Consider the following 16,692-nt stretch of genomic DNA (forward strand, 5'->3'; position numbering starts at 1 on the left):
ATCCAATTGTCCCAACTGTGCATTAAAGACGGGGTGATAGTACCTTACAATTCTGAGTGGCAATGAATTCCTAAAAAGAGAGGCCTCAGGCTTTGGGATTGCTTGGCAGCTGTGGTGTCTGGCCTGGAAGCTTACTTTGACCCCACCTCTGTCTTAGTGGACTGGGAAATGCACTCTGTACATGTTCAGAGGCACCCATTTCTTTGCTCACATCCTGTGGCTTTGAAAGCAGCTGATCCCTGGCTGAAATGAAGCCCCAGCTTGTCACGTCCTTCAAAATGAGGCTTTTATGATCCACTCTCCAATCTCCTAAAGAGCTTTCGGCATCTGGCCTGCAGGCAAGCCCAAGTGTGGTTTTTATTAAGTGTATCTGTGTTAATAACTTTAATTTTAGAGATAAATGATTGCCATTAGAATAATTTAGTGCTGAAGTATTAAAAGTTTATTATTTTCTTCTAATAGCTGGGGGCGGGGGGGGGGGGAGAGAGAGAGAGAGAGAGAGAGAGAGAGAGAGAGAGAGAGAGATTATTGCCGGTACTTCCATGTATTTATTTTTTAATTGAAGAGATAATGCCTTCGATCTTTTAAAATCATCACAATGATTTTAAGTGCTATTTTAATGGGGGATAATGCTGGCAATTACCAGTCATTTAATGCTAGACGGATCACTGGAAGATGCAGATGCATGTGGTGGGTGCTGCTTTTGTGAAAGACTCTTTAGGTTTAGGAGAGCTGTCGCAATGGAGCGGCGGTAAATATTGCAATCTGATGCTTTAGTGGGTTTCCTGCATTGCAGGGGGTTGGACTAGATGACCGTTGGGGGTCCCTTCCCACTCTACAATTCTATGACACCCCCTTCCTTCGTATGAACTCAATGGCACCTGCTTCTGAGTTGGCATGTGTAGAATTTCACTGGAGTTGGGGTGGGCACAGATGCATTAACCAAGAATGAAGAAGCACATCTCTGCAAAAGAGGGCATGTTTGCATAAAATTCAGATATGTAAATTTCTACGCCTATATGCAAATTTAGGGGGAATCTGTGATTTAAATACAATACAATACATCTCACCATCGCCGGGAACACTGATCCAGGGACTTGCGTATCAGTTCAGTCTGTGGTTTCATGGGCAACTTCAAGGCAATACAACTTCAGGGCAATAAGGACTCCACTCTGTATCTGCATAGGGTTTCCTCCTCATACAGATGCCATTGCAACTTTCCCCTGTTTAGGGCAGTTTTTAATGTTTGATGTTTGATCGTGTTTTTAATATTCTGTTGAGAGCCACCCAGAGTGGCTGGGGAAACCTAGCCAGATGGGTGGGGTATAAATAATATATTACTACTACTACTACTACTACGTGGGTTAAACCACAGAGCCTAGGGCTTGCCGATCAGAAGGTCGGCGGTTCAAATCCCCGTGATGGGGTGAGCTCCCGTTGCTCGGTCCCTGCTTCTGCCAACCTAGCAGTTGGAAAGCATGTCAAAGTGCAAGTAGATAAATAGGTACCACTCCGGCGGGAAGGTAAACGGTGTTTCCGTGCGCTGCTCTGGTTCATCAGAAGCAGCTTAGTCAGGCTGGCAAGATGACCCGGAAGCTGTACGATGGCTCCCTCGGCCAATAAAGCGAGATGAGCACCGCAACCCGAGTCGTCAGTGACTGGACCTAATGGTCAGGGGTCCCTTTACCCTTTACTTTTACTACTACTACTACTACTACTACTACTACTACTACTACTACTTCAGAGGGAGCAAGAGGACATCTCCCTCCATGGTTTTTGAAGGCAACTGGCAACCTTAGGGGATTGAATGGCTCTGCCATCTACAAAGGGGAATTGCTTGGGGACTCCATTAGCCAGTGGAGGCTGTTTCATGGGGCAGCTCTGGCATTGCCCCACCAAGCTCATCCTGCTCTCAGCTATTCCCTGCCTACCTGCTTCATTACAGACACTCAAATGGTTCTGCCTGTCATTCGTTCTGGCAACCCCCACTGTTGGGTTCCGTGACATCCACCTTGATGGGCATCAGCCACTGCTGGCAGGGGCATCACAAGGGGTGTGGGGGTGTGGTCCACCTTGGGTGTCATGCCTGGGTGTGTGTGACAAAATTCCCCCAGGGGGAGAGTCGTGGTGGCGCTTGCACCCCCGGCCGGATGGATTATTATGATTGGCATGATCGTCATCGTGAAAATTTGCCTGTTGATTGTGCAAATATGCCCAGCGGTCAGACTGGCACCCCCTGGCAGGCAGTACTCGCATCCCCGGCGGGCGGTTTTATATGGTGGGCGGGCGGTGCTGACACAGTGTAAATTTTCACACCGGGTACCAATTTTCGCACCGGATACCACCTGACCTTGCTACGCCTCTGGCTGCTGGTTACCACCACTGCCTTCCTCCCTCCTTAGCATTTTAACACCTTCCTGCCATGGCTGCAGCAATGCTTCTCAATATCAGTTGCTGGAAGCCACAGGAGGGGAGAGTGCTCTTGTGCTCAGGTCCTATATTCCTATATTCCCAGAGGCATCTGGGAGGCCAATGTGAGAACAGGATCCGGACTGGGCAATTGTCCTGATCCAGAAATACTCTTCTGATGTCCTTAGCATTTTCTGCCTGAGGCACTGGCCTCATTCTGCCTTTTGATAGCCCTGGGTTCTCTTAGCTCTTTGGGACAAACAGAATGACGTCACTTCAAACGTTGGGTTGAGATGTGGGGGGCGGGGAATGAAGAAACTGGTCCTCTGTGGCTTCACCAGACCTGTTCTGCTCTGAACCAACAGGAGATTCTCTGAAAAAGAACCTAATCAGCGGCGTAATTGGTGCCCTCCTCATGTTTGCTATCGTCATGCTGATCGTTATCATCATCTTTGTGATTTTCAGAAGGTAAGTAACAGTTGGCACCTGTCTGTTTCTGTAGTACTTGAGGAGAGCGGAGTCTCTTTTGCACTGGATGTTGATGGAGTGGAAGGCTCCGTCTGGAGTGACTTTTTGGTTCAGCATTATGTTCTGCAGGAGAGAGGGCTCAATGCTGTCATCGGCAGTATGTTGAAACGTCATCACCATTGTTGTGGCTGAGCAGACTCCAAGCCAATCACTGCCTTGCACCTTCATGGAAGGTGTATGGCGGTGGTGCTTTTTGATTTGCAAAAAAGTGCGTCAAAACAAGATAAAAAAATTCCTTCCAGTAGCACCTTAGAGACCAACTAAGTTTGTCATTGGTATGAGCTTTCGTGTGCATGCATACGAAAGCTCATACCAATGAAAAACTTAGTTGGTCTCTAAGGTGCTACTGGAAGGAATTTTTTAATTTTGTTTTGACTGTGTCAGACCAACACGGCTACCTACCTGTAAAAAAACAAAACAAAACTGCGTGTTTGTGCTGGCTTACTCTGCAGAGCTTTCCAGACACTCATCTTTCTCCCGGGAGACTGATCAGGCTTGACACAGCTGCTTGGTGTTGCCCCAACAAGTGCCGCTGTTGCTGGCAAATGACTGTTGTCCAGCAATCAGTCCGCTGATTTGAAGCATAGGAATTGTCAGGTTTTTGCAGGGATCCTGGCCAATGGGATGCACAGGTGGAGATGGGCGTGAGCTCTCAGCCCAGTGCTCCAGAAGCATGTAAAATAGCCCAGATTAGGAAGGTATCTGATCCCAGAGGCAGTGGCTGCTCTATTCCCCATCCCTGGATTAGGGAGTGTGCATGGAATACATTCTGTTATTACAGTTTTGTTATTATTTCCTTGGCTTTTCATTAGTTGGGTTTGCTAGCCTTTGTTAGGAATTTGGATATATTTAAATATTTGTCAATAAAAGCAATACAAGTAATATATAAATGTCCTTTTTGTACTGGTATGTGGCCCATAAGGGATCATGAAATAATAATAATAATAATAATAATAATAATAATAATAATAATAATAATAATACCCCACTCATCTGGCTCGGTTTAAATATGAGGTTCCCAACCCCTCGTGCAAAGAGTTTGTGCTATACTGAAGCACATGGGGAGCACAGCAGTTGGGAACATACAGGGACTTCCAGAAGATATTGGACACCACTTCCCATCACCTCTGACCACTGGCCATGTGAGCGACATCAGGAGGGCTACAGAAACCCCTTCCATGTGAATGTGTGTGTGGGGGGGGTATTCATAAAATTAGACATGGCGGGGAGAAAGTTGGTTGGCTTTCTCTCTCTTTCTCCTCCTCCTTGCTTAGATGGCTTTAAAAGAAGATGAGAGAAGTTCAGGAGGATAAGACTATCTGTGGCAATTGGCTCCTGATCATAATGGCTCAACAACTTGCCCTCCCCCCCCCAAAAAAAAACTTTGCCAAAAATATTCAACAATTTCTGTGTCCAGATTTTCACTTTTTGAAATATGGCAACCCTAACCAAAGGAAGGTCTAACACGAATGTTAACGGACTGAAGAAGCAGGAGGGAGGAAGGAAGTAAAGCCTGATGGAGAAAACACAATCTGCTGGTTGTTATTTAAGAAGGAATCAGTGAGGGAAGACTAGGGGCTCATCCACACCACTATTTGCCCTGCTGCTTTCCCCTGGGGAAAACCCGTGGCTTAGCGCTGAATCAGAACAAATGTCAATCAGGTTTTCTGCAGATTGCTGTTTGTTCCAATTTAGCGCTAAAGAACAGGTTTTCTGGGGGAAGGTGTCAGAACAAAGGTGAAACCTCCTGTACCCATGCCTAGAAAACCCATGATTTTTTGGCACAAGACAACTGGAAGTGTGGATGAGCTCTTCATTACCTTTCTGCCTACTGCCCCTCACTGGTTCAGGCAATTTATTGCAAGCGTTGTTGCCTTAATCGCAACACTCTATGTGGGGCTACTTTTGAAAGTGACCCGGAAACTACAACTAATTCAGAATGCTGCAGCTAGACTGGGGACTGGGAGCAGCTGCCAAGACCACACAACACCAGTCTTGAAAGGCCTACATTGGCTCCCAGTACGTTTCCGAGCACAATTCAAAGTGTTGGTGCTCACCTTTAAAGCCCTAAACGGCCTCGGTCCAGTAAACTTGAAGTAGCATCTCCACCCCATCGTTCTGCCCAGACCCTGAGGTCCATTGCCGAGGGCCTTCTGGCGGTTCCCTCACTGCGAGAAGCCAAGTTACAGAGAACCAGGCCTTCTTGGTAGTGGCACCCGCCCTGTGGAACACCCTCCCACCAGATGTCAAAGAGAAAAACAACTGCCTGACTTTTAGGAGACATCTGAAGGCAGCCCTGTTTAGGGAAGCTTTTAATGTTTAATAGATTATTGTATTTCAATGTTTTGTTGGAAGCCGCCCAGAGTGGCTGGGGAAACCCAGCCAGATGGGTGGGGTATAAATAAATAAATTATTATTGTTATTGTTGTTGTTATTATTATTATTACTTTGGACTCATGCACACTTCTGCTCATCCCATGCCTAGATAGCACGGGTCAGAGCGGTTTCCCCCTTGCGCCACTTCAGGGAAAACCCACTCTCTAGTGCTCAATTGGAGCAAATGTCAATCTGGATAAAACCCCAAATGATGTTTGCTCTTATTGGGAGCAATCTTCTCCAGGAGAAAGCAGTGGGGCAAGAGGAAGGGTGGATCAGCCCTCAATGAAAGCCCTGAGGAGGCTTTTTGAGCATTCGAGCCAACCCAAATGACAACTCCAGCCAGCTGCTCTGCCTCCTCTAGGGACTGAAATAAAATAAACCACCTTGGGGAAAGCAGCCAGGAGGGGGTTGGAGGTGCAAAGGCAGACGTGAGGCAGAGAGGCCTGCTCTAGGTGTGCTGTTTCTATCGACTTCCACCATGTCAAGCTGGTGTGCTCCCAAGATTAAGTGCATCCCTGCTTCAAAATGTTTTCCTAAGTGGGGTTCGTAAGTCCTGGAGGGTGAAGATTAGCCCTTGGGGGCCAGCAGACCGAGGGGTTGCACAGTACCAAAGCAGCCTAAAAAGGTACAAAAATGCCCATTTAGATGTTACCTATACTGTTTTTATTGATCCGTTTCAACTTTTAAGCCCATCAACGATGCATCTTTAAGATTTGTTGCACAAGCATCCTTTGTATTTCCTACGGAAGCTAATCTCTTCCTCTTTTGTCTATCCGCCGTTTGCAACATCTCAGTCTCGCTAATATATTCCTCCCTCCCTCTGCCTCTTTCTCCTTTAATTCAAGTATGAAGAAACTGTTATGAATCCCTCCACATATAAGCTTTATTAGTTTCTCATACAGTTAGTTTATTCTTCTCGGGAGTATTATTAAGTCTGAAAAATCCCCTTAGTTCATCAGTACGCAACCTCGTTGTCTGACAGTAACAAATTATTTAATTTCCTCGAGCAAAGTTGCTCTTATTTATAATTGATCAAGTTAAATGTGTTGCAGTCGGTTTATATACTGAGGCATCTATTGGGAAGCTGGCAAAAGCTATTTCTTATGTGGGGAAGAAATCAGACGTATGAAATCTGCCTTACTGCTCAACCTGGTTTACGCTATCATATCCTGACTTATAACTCTTCTGCTCTTGGAGACAGAATGTCTCTGATTGCTAGTTGCTGGCTATCACAAGGGAGGAGAGTGTGGTTGTGTTCATGTCTTGCTTGCAGGCTTCCCATAAGCATCAGGTTGACCACTGTGAGAACAGGATGCTGGACTAGATGGGTCTTTGGCCTGATCCAGCAGAGCTCTTCTTTATCTCCTTGTGTTCTGCACAAGTAGAAGGAGAATGCAAGAAGCTAGCTTTAACTGGAGCTTTCTGTTAAGTTCAAACTGGGGAACTGAAACAAGATTGGTTTCATAAGTCAACTTTAGTTTCATAAGTCAAACACAATTGGTACACTTTGACCATGAAACTATAGCTGATGAAGAATAAATGAAACAGGGCGTTGTCCTGGATTTGAACATCATTTCAACTGGAATTTGTCTCATTACCTTAAGCAAAAAACAGTTTGAAGAATTCATAATTATTCTCCTTCCTGGCCCGAGTTCTTGGAACTTTTTCATTTGATTTCCTGATTGCACCAAGAACTCCAATTTCTACAAACTTTTCACCCATGGCTACATATCCTGGTTGTTTGGAAACCATTAACCATAGTTTCCTGGTGCAGAAGTCATGGGAACCATGGTTGGCTCACCTGTTCTACTTCCACTGTACATTTCTGAATTCCGGTTTCTGCAAACCACAGGAGTGGGATGGTGCTCTTGTGCTTGGGTCCTGCTTGTAGACTTTCTATGGGCATCCGGTTGGCCACTGTGAGAACAAGATGGTGGGCTAATAGGCTACTGGCCTGATCTTGAAGAGCTCTTCTTATGTTCTGTGGGGGAGGACAGCAAAGTGGAGGCAAAGGAACTTCATGCAACTCATTGCATCTCTTGGCTTATTGAGTCAGGATTTGATTGTCCAAACTTGGCCACTGTCCTATTTAGCCTCGTATTGTATTCTGACAAGAAGGGCTGGTGGTGCTGTGGTCTAAACCACTGAGACTCTTGGGCTTGCCGATCCGAAGGTTGGCGGTTCTAGTTCCTGCAACGGGGTGAGGTCCCGTTGCTCTGTCCCAGCTCCTGCCAACCTAGCAGTTCGAGAACATGGCAGTGCAAGTAGATAAATAGGTACTGCTGCGGTGGGAAGGTAAATGGCATTTCTGTGCGCTCTGGCACTTGTCACGGTGTCCTGTTGTGTCAGAAGCGGTTTAGTCATGCTGGCCACAATGACCCGGAAAGCTGTCTGTGGACAAAAGCCATCTCCCTCGGCCTGAAAGCGAGATGAGCGCCACAACCCCATAGTTGCTTTTGACTGGACTTAACCGTCCAGGGGAGCCAGTGTGGTGTAGTGGTTAAGAGCGGTAGACTCGTAATCTGGGGAACCGGGTTCGTGTCTCCGCTCCTCCACATGCAGCTGCTGGGTGACCCTGAGCTAGTCACACTTCTCTGAAGTCTCTCAGCCCCACTCACCTCACAGGGTGTCTGTTGTGGGGGAGGAAAGGAAAGGATAATGTTAGCCGCTTTGAGACTCCTTCGGGTAGTGATAAAGTGGGATATCAAATCCAAACTCTTCTTCTTCTTCTTCTTCTTTACCTGTATTCTGACTGGCAGTGACTCTCAAAAGGAAGGGTCCATTCCTAGTGCTCTCCTTGAGATCTTATTTTTATATATATATAAAAAAGTTGGAGGGCTTAGGGCAGCTTTCCTCAACTTGATGCCCTCTTTATGTTGTTCGATTTCAGCCCCCATCATCCCTGACCCTTCAACAAGCTGGCTGGAGAATGATGGGAGGAATTACAGCTCAGTAGTGAAGTGGCGCTGTGGTTAAACCACTGAGCCTAGGGCTTGCTGATCAGAAGGTCGGCGGTTCGAATCCCTGTGACGGGGTGAGCTCCCGTTGCTTGGTCCCAGCTCCTGCCAACCTAGCAGTTCGAAAGCACGTCAAAATGCAAGTAGATAAATAGGAACCGCTACAGCGGGAAGGTAAACGGCGTTTCCATGTGCTGCTCTGGTTTGCCAGAAGCGGCTTTGTCATGCTGGCCACATGACCTGGAAGCTATACGCCGGCTCCCTCGGTCAATAATGCGAGATGAGCGCGCAACCCCAGAGTCGGTCACGACTGGACCTAATGGTCAGGGGTCCCTTTACCTTTACTTTAGTGAAGGTTCAATCTCTGGCATCTCCAGGTTGGGCTGGCAAAAACTCCCTGCCTGGAACCCTGAATAGCTGCTTCCAGTCAGTGTAGATGATACTGAGCTAACCTGACCAATGGTTCTCACTTGGTTGAAAGCAGCTTCTGATGGGCACCAGGTTGAAGGAGGCTAAGCTAGAGACTGAACCAGCGACCTTCTGCATCTGCTCTACTAGATGCATCCTCCAATTTTTAGAATCATAGAATTTTAGAGTTGGAAGCTACCCCAAGGGTCATCTAGTCCAACCCCCTGCAAAGCAGGAATGCTTCATTTTTTAAAAATAATGTATTTCATTGATTTTAAGAATGCTTCCTTATGTACATTGGAGCAGCAAGCCTAATGTCTATAAAGTTGGAGTCTTCTAGGCATCATTTGCTTAAGAAACATTGTACACCTTTATTAAACGCTTTAGAAGCATGAAGTGTTATAAACATTACTCTGACCTAATCTGTCAACATAAGTGACCCATAACACTCTTCATTTCTTGACCTATCAAAGTGTCTCCTTCTATGAAGTCTAATAAAATATCGACCTAGTTTTCCAAACCTCCCTCCCTCGCTCCCTCTTTCTCCCCTTTTTGTGATTTGGTGCGAGAGCCCACAGAAGCATTATTTTCGCTCAGCAATAAATCCTCCATCATCAAGATTCTCCCTTCCTTGTCAATATGTTGATAGACTACAACATATTTTACATTGCAAAAATCCAAGCTGGCTTGTCCCCCCCCCCCCAATGCAGATTGTTTGGCACAGTAGTAACTGGAGATGAAAATGTTTCCCTCGATTTTAATTTTGTAATGAATTCTGGTGTCTTCAGCCTAAATCAATATGTATTTCCTGAATTATTAATGTAGTCTTACTTTCCTTGCATACCTTTTGAGAGAGAGAAAAATTCTCCCTTACTTATCGCGTTATGTAACAACCCAGGAGAAGGCAGAAAGTAAATCAGGATCTTCTAATAAATCTCCGGGTGATTTGCAGTAGATCACCAGGGTTTTCAGACTCCCAGTTATTTTAATTACTGTAACAATAAAAAGGCTGCCCTAGCCACCATCAAGTTGCAACTGCCTTCTAAATTAAACTGCTGGGATGAAGAAAGCCTGAGAGGAAAACCTGGAATGGATTCTTGTGTAGCAGGACTGTAAGCTTGGTTCCGGTGCTGAAGACATGTTATTGGGCTCTGCATGCGCTCAGAGGCACCCTGTTCGTTAATTCTATATTACCCCAGTTGAAGCAACTATTTGCACAAGGCTTCAGTTGTTGTATCTTGTGATCCTAGTAACACCTCTAGTATTAAACATTGTGGTTCTAGCAATAAAATAAATAAATAATCAAATCCCAAATAGAACTCACAAGCCTGAAATCTCCATGCCCCAATGAAATCCATTTAGTGTTTATTAGAATGCAGTTAATCAGTGGTGCCTGGTGCCCATTGGAACCAGTAGGGGGGCAGGCAGGGAGCCCAACAAAAAGGCGGAGCCAGAGCCCAGGGTGGGCGGAGCCAACTAATTCCACTTTTGTCCCGATGAGTTCTACAAAGGCAGCACTGAGAGTAAGGAAGAGGAAGCTGGCTGCCAATGAATGGACCAGTTTGTAAGTAAGAAGGCAGGAGGGGGGGGGGCCTGGCTGAGATCAGACTGAGGCTGTTGGGGCAGTGCCTCATTTGCCCTCGCAGAGCAGCCTCCCCTGCATGTGATCACACTTGTAACTAATGGAGACAAGAAAACTGCAACAAGAAGCAGGAGGGGAATTATATAACAGGTGCAAGGAAGTTGTACCATGGGCCCAAGCGTGGAGAGATACGGGAAGACATAACAGAGTCCGGCTCCTCCATCTTCTGGCGGTGTGCAGAGGTGCAGGCAAGCCTTCAAGCTGTCTCTCCTTTTCTCCCTATTGGACCAAAGGGCTAAGGGCTATGATGATGCATGTTCTAGGCCTAGGGTCAAAAGAGACTTCTGTCATGTTTGCATTCAGGCAACAGAGTAGATCTGTCCCCATAGAAGAAAGTAGAATAAATTAATATACTACATGACTACAAAGGATTCTTTTGTATCAGTGGGAGGATTACTAGTGCAGCATTTGGTGTGGTACCTTGTTTGTCTTATTTATCTGAACACAGAGCATACCCATGAATAATCTTTCGAACAATTCCAGGAAATCACTGCAAAGTTTTCAATTAACCCCCCCAAAAAACCAATTTCTATCCAAACAGAACCTTAAAATGTTATCCATATACAGTGGTACCTTGATAGTCGAATGGCTTGGCTCCCAAACAAATCGGCTCTTGAATGCCGTAAACCCGGAAGTGAGTGTTCCGGTGTGCGAACGTTTTTCGGAAACCGAACGTCCGACGCGGCTTCCACGGCTTCCGATTGAGTGTAGGAAGCTCCTGCAGCCAATCAGGGCCGCACCTTGGTTTTTGAACCGTGTTGGGAGTTGGACGGACTCCCGGAACGGATTAAATTTGAGAACCAAGGTACCACTGTACTTGTTTCCTTTGGTTACTTTATCTGTTAAGAATTTTCCCCACTTTCTCTCTTATCTCAAAGTAATCCCCAGTCAAAGTGATAAGGAGACTCTTTGTATGCCTGCACCAGTTACTATCCATTTGGGATCATTCCATTTTGTTTGCATAACAGCATCTTTGGAATTGTGGTTCTGAAACAGAACCAAGGCACCTCATGCTTATAAGACATACATTGTTAATTCTCAGAGCTGCTTAAAGCAGCGTTGCTCATTCACAAGGCTTCCCACTAAACTAGCAAATAATCTTTTCCAGGTCTTCTGTTAAATTTTCTCCACCCACTTCAGGTAAGCCTCTTGACTTGACCAATTCTCTGTCTCTCACCCTGTCTCATCATTGTTCTCTTCTAACTGCCTTTTAATCTTCTTGGTCACTTACAATCTCAACTACTTTTGTAGCCGAATCAAAACTTCCCAAATTTTGCTTCTATATACATGTAACCTCTCTCCTCATCTCCTCCAGCTCTTTGTTTATGATGTCAGGGTTTTCTGTCTGTCTCTTTCTGGCTGCAATCCAGAACACACTTTCCACCTCTATGATTCTGTGATTTCTTTGAAATCTGGGTTCACTAATGAATAACATGCATAGGGCCAAATCGTGATGTACATAGCCTTGATTCTAGCATTGCCTTATCTCTTCCCCACAATCTGGGGCTTAGCCATCTCATTGGTATTTATGTTTTCCTCACCCTGGCCTTTGCTGGCCTGTATAACTCTTACTTTTCCCCCTTCTATTTTTTTAAAGGGTTCCCCATCTCCTTTGGTTCATGAGGAATACCGTAGCAGGCATGGTGTCAGAGTTTAGGGCTTGTACAGCACTTAAAAGAGAGATGAGGTCATTTCCTTGGGGAGACGGTGGCTGCATTCACAGGGCACTCTGTTCTACTCTCCCAGCACTTCCCTGCTAATTTCTGCATTGCACTTTATAAAATATAGCAGAATTTAGCAAACATCTAGAGCTTATTTTTGTGGTTTTTTGCTTCTGCCAAAAAAAAAAGTTTTTGCAAATAACTGAGAAATGAGCGCTAAACTTGTGCTATAGTCGGCTACATTCTGGGAGTGGCTTACACATTGTGTGAAAGCTCGAATATAATGCAAAAATTAATGGTTGGGGAAATGCTGGAAATAGAATGAACTGCTGTATGAATGCAGCTGGTGAGTGTCTGGAACAGCCCCTGTAGCAAGGGAAGAAATTGGAGTTTCTCATCTGTGCACACCAAGCATTGCACGTTTTGACTTCCCCCAGTGGTGGCTGGTGCCAGGTTTGTAAGTAAGAAGGCAGGCAAGTGGGGGCTGACTGGGACTGGTGGGGAAGTCCCCCATTTGCCCTAAGAGACCAGCCTCACTCCACCGACTTACACCACTGCAGCTTAAGACGATGCCAAGATTGAGCACTCCTGTCCCTGTTGTGCGCATGTTCTGGACACTAAAAAGAAAAATGGATTGAGGAGCGGCATGAGTCAGCTGGAGGTGGCGTGAGGTCAGTTAAATGAAAAGGGGATGAAATTTCTCTCTGCAGGTACCCAAAGGACAGAAAACCTTTGACTGCCTCAGAATCTTACGCAAAGCCCTTGACTCACGTCCACAGCAAGCTTTCCCCAGATGTCAAGGTCTGTAGCACCTGCCTCTCAGCTGTCACGTTTAAAAAGTCCGCATCAGCACTTGGATAGCATGCAGACCAAAGTTGCGTTCAGGCAGGGTGGAGGGCAGCGGTGGCAAATGCCAGCCTCACCCCCCCTCCCCACAGCCATCATTTTCATATACACGCCCCCTGTTCAACCCCTGACCTTCCCCGTGCTGCATGGAGAAGACCTCCATAAGGAGTTTTGGTTGGCATCCATCTGTCTCAGGAGACGATGAAAGAGTCAGGCTTTGAGGGTGAAGTCAAACTGTTGGGAGAGTTACAGCACCTGCTGTGGCTGTAGGGACCGATGGGGGAGAGACATGTTTTGCTGCAGCTGGGGCAGATGAAGGCGTCCGGTTTGCCGCTGCAGATGCACCACGGTGCAGATGCACCACGGTGGCATGTGTGCCCTGCACCCAGGGGTGGGGCCAGCTACTCATGGGGTGGTGCAAGCCGACGCTTTGTGGGGCCTCCGAGGAGTCTGCCTGCCTCCTCCCACTCAGCTGCCCTACAGCTGGAGGGGAGGCAGCGGGTGGACCTTTTGGGGGAGCACAGAGCCTGCAGGTGCCCAAGCCACTGCATCACTCCCAGGAGAAATGCATGGCTCGGGCGCGCTGCAGGTCTCGCGGTGAGTGCCACCTGGCATTTTGTCACCCCCCTCAGTGGTGACACCTGGGGCGACCAGCCCCCACCACGCCCCTTCCTCTGCCCCTGGAAATCTGCCCAGGCCCCACTTTCCCAGCTCATGCCTCTACATCCTCCTACAGTGAGTTTACCTGGCTGGGATGTTTTCCTGAACTGTCAATTCTCACCTTGCTTGTCGGGTTGGAGAATGGTGCGGGTCTGGCTACACAAATTTTTACACTCCTCCCACCACTGGGATGCAGCCCCCAAAGGGCTTCCCACAAGGCATGTGTCCCTTGGGTGGGAAAAAAAGTTCCCAACTCCGGACACAGATCATTTCACTTGTGTTCAAGGAAAGGTTGATAGGTTCCTGGCGCAATATGAGGAAAGGCAGGGACTGAGCAAAGACAGACATGGTGACACTGGAAATGGGGCTTGTGCACACCCCCATGGCCTCAGGTAACCATGCATCCCTTCATTCATTCACAGAGATGAAACTTGGGTTTTGTTTGTTTCTAATTTAAAAGCAAAAAGCTTCGAGGGCCTTTTAAGGTTAGAAATAAGGCAAAGAAGGAAGAATGTGCTCAAGATTTGGGGGAGGGAGAAACCTGTTTGTTCTTAAGTTTTGTAGTCCAGGTTACAGATAAGCTTTAAAGTACAGTGGTACCCCGGGTTGCGGAAGCGATCCATTCCGGGGTGCCATTCGCACCCCAAAAAGTCCACAACCCGAGCGGCACTTTTGCACATGCGCGAAAGCCTGATACAGTGGAACCTCAGTTTACGAATGCAATCCGTTCCACGGAGGCGTTCATTAGCGGAGGCATTTGCTCCCCGAAGGCACACTTTTGCGTGTGCGCGAAATGCTGATAGAGCGCTTCTGTGCACACACATGCTGTGCAGAAGCGATCTGCGCATCCGACGCTGCAGAACTCGGATGTAAACACTTCCGGGTCTGCGGCGTTCATAAACGGAGGCGTTCATAAACAGAGGTAGTTGTAAATCGAGGTTCCACTGTAGAGCGCTTCTGCGCATACGTGAAGCATGCAGAATGCTTGTGTGAATGTGCACGCAGCGAAACCTGGAAGTAAACACTTCTGGGTCCACTGCGTTCCCAACCTGGAAAAACCCAACCCGCAGCAGTCGCAACATGAGGTATGACTGTAGCTCAGTCCCGGGTTTTGCATAATGCTTGCTTGTTGTTTTTCACCCACAGCGTAACAGCCTCACGGTCCCTAATCCACACAAAGGCAATGACGCAGCTGAAGATCAAGAGAAGTTTGATGAATTCCCCACCGAAATCTCCAATGACCCTGAAGAGTTGCATTATGCATCTCTCAACTTTGGTGAACTGAAATGTTTACCGGAAGCCACTTCAGAAGAATCCAAATCAGATTATGCTGAAATCAAGAAGGTCTAGTCTGCAGTTGTTGAAACAGGAGCCGGAGAGGCAGATTTAAGAGGATTTCTCAAGTCTAGTTGACACTGCGAACAAAGGAGGTCACCTCCTGGTTCTGATCTGCTGTTTGCCCTCTGAAGAAACCTCTTCCTCATACTGTGCACATGTCAATTACCCTTCCTGCTCTTGTCCATTTCTCTATACCCCCTTTGGGGGAGCATAGGCTGCCATTGTTTACTCTGGCACTGAAACGTGATCTGCAGCAAGTGAAGGAAGGGGGAAAGGGGCGTGTAGCTTTGTGGCAGAGCACATGCTTTTCATGTGCAAAGCCCTGGGTTCAACCCTCCAGCCAAAGACTCTGAAGCTTCAGGGGTGGGAGATGATGCCCACCTGTGATGCTTAGAAACCACCTCTTCTCAGGAAGGCCGTCCTGAACATTAGGCAGAGTAAGGTGACTGCCTCAGGCGGCAGCCTCCTAGCTGTTTGCCAGTATTGAAGTAAGATTCAACTGCCACTCTAGGCAGTTCCTTTGTGTAGAAAGCGGGGGGCACCATCTTGTCCTATACCTCAACAGAAAAATGTATTGAGACAGTTCTGGCCATCGGAGCAAAAAGTATTTATTTTAAGGGAGCTTTGTAGGCTCAGTTTAGCCCCCTCCTGCAAAAAGTCCCAACCCCTGATTTTTAACGGGTGTCAAACTTGCTAAAAGCAGAGGAGAGAGCCAGAGCAATGTCTCTACCCCACCTCACTCGTGTCTCATCAAAACATAGGAAGATGTCTTCTACTGTGTTAAGCTCAGTACTGTCTACACTGGCTGGTAGCAGCTCTCCAGGGTTTCGGGCAGTAGGCAGTCCCTATCTGGAGATGTCAGGGTTGAACCCTCAATGCAGAGCAGGCGCTCTTCAAAGATTTGCGTGCACGCAGAGGAATTCTGAGCGCAGCCTTTTCGATTTCAGCCGCATGTTTCAGAAATAAGGTCTCAGGTTGAATATATGTTATTCATTCTATAGGAATGGCATTGCAAGAATTAAGGCTGCAACACCGTGGAAGCTAGTTGCAGACAAGATGCAGACAAGAGAGCAGCTCCCAAGATATTTTATTTAGGATAGCTGTTTCTAGCTGTCTTTGTTTACTAATGATCTTATTGTTTTGTTCTTTATGTAAACCGCTTTGAAAGTTTGCAACAATCGAGCGGAATATAAATATTGCGAAATGAACGAATAAAATCAATAAAATCTTGCAGCTCCGTCTGCCAGTCAACCAAAGAGTGACATCTCACAGCACGTGCCTCTGTGCAGGCATTGATTTGCAGCCTGCTGCAGGCTTTGAAATGGAATCCTCAGAGTCCCAGTGTTGTTGTTTTCCATTAAAGAAGGAAACAACCAACCATATCACAAAATGGCATTTACTATAGACTCATAAATAACCACTTGTCCAATCGCCTATGGAAAGCCAGAGCTGCCTCTGGGGCAGTCTTGACTTTTGCAGGCTGGAATGCAGTGGAGGCCGGTCCATTACGGGGACCTCAGTCTGCCCTCAGGGATGTGATGGGCAGGTAAAGATGTGGCCTTGTCCACAGGCCCCTGCGGTTTAATAGATGAATCTCAGGATAACTTCCTGCATGGGAATGACATCCTCCTCAATGTCATTTGGGCACTGTGGGTTAAACCATAGAGCCTAGGGCTTGCCGGTTGGAAGGTCGGTGGTTTGAATCCCCGTGATGGGGTGAGCTCCCGTTGCTCGGTCCCTGCTCCTGCCAACCTAGCAGTTGGAAAGCATGTCAAAGTGCAAGTAGATAAATAGGTACCACTCTGGCGGGAAGGTAAACGGGGTTTCCATGCACTGCTCTGGTTCATCAGAAGCAGATTAGTCA

General features: G+C 46.9%; 1 protein-coding gene across 2 annotated transcripts in view; it reads left to right on the plus strand.

The window, feature by feature from the left end:
- The window catches only part of LOC118087913 (sialic acid-binding Ig-like lectin 13), a 33,405-nt gene extending 17,160 nt beyond the window's left edge, over nt 1-16,245 (plus strand). Inside the window, exons 8-11 of one of the 2 annotated variants that reach the window (XR_004692879.2) lie at nt 2,775-2,877; nt 11,432-11,463; nt 12,695-12,785; nt 14,637-14,745. Coding sequence is in view for 1 of the 2 variants with exons in the window: in XM_035120982.2 (XP_034976873.1) it covers nt 2,775-2,877; nt 12,695-12,785; nt 14,637-14,840 (398 nt within the window). In the remaining variant the exon portion in view is untranslated. Of the gene's footprint in view, nt 1-2,774; nt 2,878-11,431; nt 11,464-12,694; nt 12,786-14,636 lie in introns of both variants that reach the window. The other variant, XM_035120982.2, reaches the window with a different exon arrangement.
- The last annotated feature ends 447 nt before the right edge of the window (nt 16,246-16,692 follow it).

Source organism: Zootoca vivipara, chromosome 6 (assembly GCF_963506605.1).
Source record: "Zootoca vivipara chromosome 6, rZooViv1.1, whole genome shotgun sequence".
In the NCBI taxonomy this organism is placed as follows: Eukaryota; Metazoa; Chordata; class Lepidosauria; order Squamata; family Lacertidae; genus Zootoca; species Zootoca vivipara.